General features: G+C 33.8%; 1 protein-coding gene and 1 long non-coding RNA gene across 2 annotated transcripts in view; both read right to left on the bottom strand.

Moving 5' to 3' along the window:
• LOC107748288 (serine/threonine-protein kinase DCLK2-like) overlaps nucleotides 1-7,390 on the bottom strand; it is an 18,745-nt gene that overhangs the window by 4,459 nt on the left and 6,896 nt on the right. The window contains exons 3-9 of the mRNA XM_016563026.1: nucleotides 2,893-3,025; nucleotides 2,728-2,807; nucleotides 2,595-2,655; nucleotides 1,760-1,862; nucleotides 1,632-1,689; nucleotides 525-644; nucleotides 304-450 (exon numbers count right to left, since the gene is read on the bottom strand). Coding sequence (XP_016418512.1) covers nucleotides 304-450; nucleotides 525-644; nucleotides 1,632-1,689; nucleotides 1,760-1,862; nucleotides 2,595-2,655; nucleotides 2,728-2,807; nucleotides 2,893-3,025 — 702 coding nt within the window. The remainder of the gene's footprint in view (nucleotides 1-303; nucleotides 451-524; nucleotides 645-1,631; nucleotides 1,690-1,759; nucleotides 1,863-2,594; nucleotides 2,656-2,727; nucleotides 2,808-2,892; nucleotides 3,026-7,390) is intronic.
• The window catches only part of LOC107748282 (uncharacterized), a 6,406-nt gene continuing 1,742 nt past the window's right edge, over nucleotides 2,727-7,390 (bottom strand). The window contains exons 2-3 of the long non-coding RNA XR_001640917.1: nucleotides 2,893-3,025; nucleotides 2,727-2,807 (exon numbers count right to left, since the gene is read on the bottom strand). This is a non-coding gene — a long non-coding RNA (uncharacterized LOC107748282). The remainder of the gene's footprint in view (nucleotides 2,808-2,892; nucleotides 3,026-7,390) is intronic.

Raw genomic sequence — 7,390 nt, 5'->3', positions numbered from 1 at the left:
AAGCACAATTGTTAGTTTATCTAAAGTCATTTTTGCTTATTAGTATTGTTGAACTGGATCATCAAAGGTCAGCAGCAAAGACATTGTTTAATAAAATAGGATTAGATACATTTGTGTTATTTAACATATTTAATTATTGCAGGTTTGCGTCATATTCTGAGTTTGCGTCATATTCTGAGTTTGCATTTAATTCATTTTGATGAATACTAAATCAGTTTTTTTGTGAGTGTGATGAATTAATGCACATTCACGTGTGTGTGTGTGTGTGTGTGTGTGACTGTGTGTGTGTGTGTGTTTGTGTACCAGCAGGTTCTCTGGTTTAATGTCTCGGTGTACGATGTTCATTCTGTGCAGGTATCGCAGCGCTCCGGTCAGGTTGAACAGCATGGCGCTGGCGTCCCGCTCCGTGTACTTCGTGGAGGAAGTGATGGCGTCGAACAGGTCACCGCCCTGCCGAAAACACACAACACTGTCACATACTACTCATACTAGGACTGCTGTGTGTGTGTGTGCGGCTGACTGACCTTCACCAGCTCCATCACCAAATACAGCTCAGTGGGCGTGTCCAGCTCCTCTATTAGCATAATGATGCTTGGGTGACGAACCTTGCGGAGTATCGCCACCTCATTGGCTATCAGGTGTTCCTGTCAACACCAATTAACCAATCAGAATCTCTGCTGTGTTTTCACTGTCGTGTAGTGAGTGAATATGTGAAAATGTTTACTAGAAACTACTGTTAATTTCACAACTGCACAGATTTAAAGACCCCAAGATTGGAGTCAGTTATTATAGTTAACTAAAACAAAAAAAAAAACAAAAAAATAAATGTATTACTTGAAATAGAATAAATGCTAACAGAAATGAAATAAATTGTAAAAAAAAACTTAAACTTTTTATATCAGCTAGTTGCCAGGTCAACATTTCTCATTTTTGTTTAGTTTAACTTGAAGTACTAAAATAATTAAAACTAAATAAACTAAAATTAATTAATAAACATTAATTAAAAATTGTAGTTTAACTTGAAGTACTAAAATTAAATAAACTAAAACTAATAAATAAAAATAATAAAAACTATAGACATAAAAAAAACCTAATAAAAATGACAAAAACACACAACAAAATTACTAAAACTTTAAAATTAAAGAGAAAACAGAACATTTAAAAATAAAATGTAATTTTAAAAATAAAAAATAAAAAATATATATATAATAGTATATCAATGATATGATTTCATTAATGCCCACAGCTTGACCTCATCAATATACTAGTGTATGTCTAAAAATATAGTATATATCTAAAAATATATTAAAATATAAAAAATGTGTGTGTGTGTATAAACATATATATATATAACGTCCAGGCCAAATCATTATTCAGATCGGAACTTCGGAGCGCGTATCGAGTTTAATGTAAACTGAAGGCTATTGCTTATTCAAAAAAGTGCATAATTTCCTGTTTTATCAGGAAATAATAACTGAATACATTTTAACATTCATCTGTGCAGGTCAAAGTTGCACTGATTTCAACTAATCTCAAAGGATCCTTATTCGCTGTGAAAGACTCAATGACATGAAAGAAATGAAGAAAGAGGGAAGGACGTCAGGCGGCGCTAAAGATAAAACACAGCATACCTTGCCGCTGCACTTGGCCTTGTCAATGATCTTCAGCGCGTATTCCTGTCCTGTAGACCTGAGACCAGCACACATGACATGAGATCTCAGCCGTTCACATTAGTTCTAGAGATAATGTGTCTTATTACCTCTCCACACACTCTCTGACCACAGCGAAGTTTCCATCGCCGATCACCTTTCCCACTTTATACTTCTCAGTGATGACAGACGACTGAACTTCATTACCGTTCACTGCAGAGAGAGAGAGAATGACACAAAGATTCACAACGACAGCCAATCAGAACACACCTGATGTTTAATATGCAGTTATGTGGGATTTTGGACCAATAGGATTTCACTCTGGGCGGAGCTACTGCAGGGCTGAGTTATTTTGGTACATCAACTAAATGTAAACTAGCTGAAAGAAAATGCTGACCTTTTCAATATTTAATTTTATTATTTTATTATATTATTTCAAGTAACCATTTTTGCATGGTTTTAGTTTTACTTGACAATACTAACCCTGCAAACTGTGTGAAACATGCAAATGTGCCGATCTGAGCATGTGTGAGTGTGTGTGTGTGTGTGTGTGTGTCTGTGTCTGTGTGTGTGTGTGTGTGTGTGTGTGTCTGTGTCTGTGTCTGTGTCTGTGTCTGTGTCTGTGTGTGTCTGTATGTGTGTGTGTGAGTGTGTGTGTGTACAAGTTTTTCTATACTGGTGTGGACTTGTGTCACTGTGAGGACCTAAATTGAGGTCCCCATGGGTACAGAAGCTTATAAATCATACAGAATGAGTTTTTTGAGATTGTAAAAATGCAGAAAGTTTTCTGTAAGGGGTAGGTTTAGGTGTAGGGTTGGTGTAGAGCGATAGAAAATACAGTTTGTACAGTATAAAAACCATTATGCCTATGGAGAGTCCCCATAAACCACCAATACCAACATGTGTGTGTGTGTGAGTGTCTTTGTGTGTGTGTGTGTGTTTTACCTTCAGGACTGAGGTCTTCTTCATCGTTGAGGTCTTTGGAGGGCGTCGGGGACGCAGACGCCTGCTCACAGTGTGTGTGTGTGTGGGTATACGTGAGTGTGTGTGTGAGTGAGTGTGTGTGTTTACCGGATACAGGTGATTTGGAGCGCGGGACGCCGGAGCTTTTGTATGCAGTTGTCTTGGGAGGGACTGACGGTCGTGATTTCTTACACTCTGAGACACAGACAGACAGACAGATGGATGGGTGTGCTGTTAGCGTGTGAATGCTGTCTGTCTCTCGTATACGTGTTGATCTCACCGTTAACGAACGCAGCCGCGGCGCTCTTCCCCGCGTGTCCGACAGCAGCGTCGTCCTGAGCGTAACGAAACTTCTCCAAACCGCACGCCATGAAAACATCGTCATCACCGAAGAAATCCTGCAGACTCGTCAACTACAGACACAGAGAGGGACTCACTTCACTGGGTGGTTTGAATTTTTAGCAAACACTGCATAGAATTATATATACACACACACACACACACACAATATTTATTAAAATAGAAATGATCGTCTATTGAAAAGATCGTCGGTAGGTTTTGAACTGATATAAAAACACCCCTGTTCTTCAGTACAGAAAATAAAATTAAATATAAATATTACATGAACAAATTAAATGAAAAATATAAATGATAAATTCCTCAGCAACTAAAGTACTAAATTTACTAGAACTAAAACTGACATAAAAATAAATTTTTATTAATAAAAGCTAAAAAAATATTTAAAAAAACAAAAACTACTAAAATTTACAAAAACACATAATGAAATTACTAAAACTTAAATATATGAAATGAAAATAAATTGAAGCTAAATAGAAATATCTGGCTTATGCTAAATAATAGTGCTTTTTTTAGGATCATTTAGACACTATTATTGTTTTTATTAATATTTTGAATGGATTTTATTTTTAGTAAATTTTCATTTTAGTAAAAATTTTATTAAATTTGTTCTGTTTTTGCCATTTTTATTAGTTTTGTTTTTTATGTATCTCTATATAGAATATAAGCATGAAGTACTAAAATTGTGTATATATATATATATATATATATATATATTAAAATGAGAAATGTTGCCTTGGCAACTAGCTGAAATAAAAAAAAACATTTCGGTTAACATTTATCGTATTTCAAGTAACGAAAATGTTTTCTTATGGTTTTATTTTTGTTTCAGTGTTAGTTAACTATAATAACCCTGCTATATAATATGTCACTAATATTAAAAGTGACACGGCACTGTTGGAGAGTGAAGCATTGTGGGAAAATGAATGCAGAGAGTGAGCGGTTCGGTTGCCATGACGAGAGTCCTCATCATCACTGGTCACATGACAACATGATTACAGCTATTGGCACATTCACTCACACACTGATTTGATTGACTGTTGCCGTGAGCGACCAGCTCAGCAAATCACAGATGTGTGTTGTATTTTTATGCAGCTAATTCTTCACTCGATTAGTGAGTCTCGGTTCTGTCTGAGGGAAGCCCTGTGTGTCTGCAGCGAGAGGCGCGCGGCATACAGATGAAGCTCGCGCTCACTGTACTGCTCACTCATTCACTGAGGCCAAAAGGGAAAATGCAGATTACCACGGCAACCGGTCCGCAGACACACTTGCCGGACTGACGGGAGGAGGCGGAGCCACACACACTCACACACACTCACTCACTCACTCACTCACTCACTCACTCACTCACTCACTCACTCACTCACTCACTCACTCACTCACTCACTCACTCACTCACTCACACACACACACACACAGACACACACATACAGACACACACATACAGACACACACACACTCTATTAGCCCGTCACAGTCAGACAGCAGTGTAATTTACTCAGAATTAATTAGACTCACTGCAGAAACTGCAGCGTCTGATGCCAGCCAAACCAGCTATTTATATCTTTTTTAGTGTTTCATTTAGATTTTTGTTTTAAACTGGTTTATTTTAATTTTATATTTTTGTTTTGTTTTAAAATGAATTTTACATTTGTTTTTTATTTTAAAATTATTTGTTTCATTTTAAAAATATTTACTTTTGTTATTTTTAAATGATTTTTTTTATTTTACATGTATGTTTTGTTTTTATATTATTTTTTAAATACATTTCTTTATTATAATTATTTGATTTAAAATGATTTTTTGATTGAATTTGAAATTTGAATTTGAAAAAATTATTTACATTTTTTGTTTAAATTTGTTTTATTTTAAGATAATTTGTTTTATTTTTTATTTAAATTACTTATTTAAATTGGACATTTTTATTTTGTGTTTTAAAAAATATTTTAATTTTGCATTTTAATTTACATTTTTGTTTAATTGTATTTCTTTCATATTATTTGTTATAAAATGGTTTAATTTAACATTTTTACATTTGTTTTAAAATTATTTATTTTCATTTTACATTTTTTTGTTTCATATTAAATCATTATTTTTAATTTTAGATTTTTGTTTTATTACAATATTATTTGTTTCATTATAAAAAGGATTATTTTAATAAAATCTTATTTAATTTAAATTAAAATTAAAATTTTTGTTTTATTTTAAAATTATTATTTAATTTTATTTTTTTACATTTTTAGGATTTGTTTTAAATGTATTTATTTTAATTTTGCATGGTCTTGTTTTTTTTATTTTTTTATTTTTTTAATAATTTACTTTCATTCTGCATTTTTATGTTTAATTACAAAAGTATTTAAATGTGACATGTTTGTGTGAATCACAGCAGTAATGCAGTCAGACGGGGCGTTCTGGAAGATCCACATTACTGTGACTCTAGAGACAGAGACGCTCGCGCTGAACGTCTCATTCATTATTCAGTGTGTCTCCGTCCATCAGCCATCAGTCTCTCATCACATCACGTCTTCATGCGTGAAACAGAATAATGTTCTCGCTGCTCTTCTGCATCTGATGAAAGCCTTACTGAGCTCCAAATATGACCATAAAGCATCATAACAGTGACTTGTGCACTATATTGTAAGTCACATGATCATTTGTTTGAGGAACAGACTGAAATGTCAAGATTTTTATTCTTCGCACACACAGTTATATACAGAAGACGACTTGCAGTGAGATGTAACTTGGTCAGCTACTTTGACTGGGCATTAGATATATAAATAGTAGATAAAATGGTGAGATAAGATAAGAATAATGATGATAATAATAATTAAATATATTAAATAATTATAAGATATATTAAATAACTTGTATTGAATACCTGTTTATATTTTAAATTTGTATATTATTTATATAAAATAAATAATATATAAAATAAAATTTGTTATCCACTTAAATCTTAATATTTAAATAAATATATTTAAGTATTTAAATTAAATGCAAAACCTATTAATATATATTTAATATTTGTTTATATAATTTATATATATATATATATATATGTAATTTAATTAATAATTAAATAATAATAAATAATTATTATATATATATATATATATATATATATATATTTATTAATTAATATATAATGTATTAATTTGTAACAATAATTTTCTTTTTCTTATACATTCACATACAGTCAGCAGCTATTGTCACAAACAAAAAACTGACTTACTCAAGAGCACAAGATAAACTTGAATCCTGAGGGGGAAACCGTAAAATGTAAATGCGAGGCGAGGCGAGTAGAGAGCGTTTATGTGTGGGAGTGTGTTTACAGGTGTGCTGTCAGACGTGGTGTGTCAGGACTCGTGATCTCTGAAGCGTACTGGATGGAAGTGACAGAAAGAGAGAGATGCGTGATGTAATATTTATTGGAAATGATATGTAGCCTCTGTGTTTCCTGTGTTTATTCGCTGTGTGTGTGTGTGTAACAGGCAGAGGTTTTGGGAGTTCAGCTGCAGTTCGTCTTAAATATCCCTCGCACACTACCATTATGTAATTTCCAGTCTTGAGTGTGTGTACAGTGAGGAGGTGTGTCTATTGTGTACATGGATGAGTAATGCCATGTGTAATACTGTGTGTGTGTGTGAGAGAGAGAGCGATGTCTCTCTCTGACGTCCCTCCCCCATCTGAAGCTGCCTGGTATGCAACTGTTGCTTTCCTTCATCTTTTTCATCTTTGCTTTTGGAGCCTTCGGTGTGATCATAACAGATAACATTTTTAGCACTCCTCAAAAAAGGAAAGAAAACCAGAACTTGTCTCAAGCTATGTTGTTTTGCTGTTAAAGGATGAAGTGGATGGTGGAAATCCAGCTGTGAGAGATGATCCGTCTCTGCAGGAACAGGTCCAGGCCTGGCTCAAACAAAACCAATTCCAGAACATTCTTCAGAAAGGTATTCTAGCCTACATTCTCTCTGCTTTCATTCTTCAGAGGAAAGACCTTTGTAATGCCGATCTGTGTGAGGATCCTGTGATTTGGTTTGTTTGTGGTATCTGTTTTGTTCATTTGCGTTTGATAAGGATGTTTGAGAAAATCTGATCAACTCGGAGTTGACTGTTTGAAGCCTGACTGTCAAACAATTTTGCTCAGTATATTCTTTCTGTTTGAGTACACTACACAGAGGATTTTGCATATTCAGTATCTTCATTAGCGCTCAGCACTTATGTTTGACTAGTTTCGAATAAAGCTATAAGCCACGAGAGGCCATTACTTGATTTTCTCTGTCACAACACAAGGCAGAGAAATGTATTAAAAATACTACTGCAGAACGTTACAAGATACTACTGTTAAAAGTTCACATTTATTATTAGTAATCAAAATAAACAATTATTCTGCCAAGTTCATTAGCCCAACACTAGATGCC

Source organism: Sinocyclocheilus rhinocerous, unplaced genomic scaffold (genome assembly GCF_001515625.1).
Source record: "Sinocyclocheilus rhinocerous isolate Xijiao unplaced genomic scaffold, SAMN03320098_v1.1 scaffold3214, whole genome shotgun sequence".
In the NCBI taxonomy this organism is placed as follows: Eukaryota; Metazoa; Chordata; class Actinopteri; order Cypriniformes; family Cyprinidae; genus Sinocyclocheilus; species Sinocyclocheilus rhinocerous.
The sequence above is the reverse complement of the archived record's forward strand: the minus strand, read 5'-3'. Positions and strand labels throughout refer to the sequence as shown.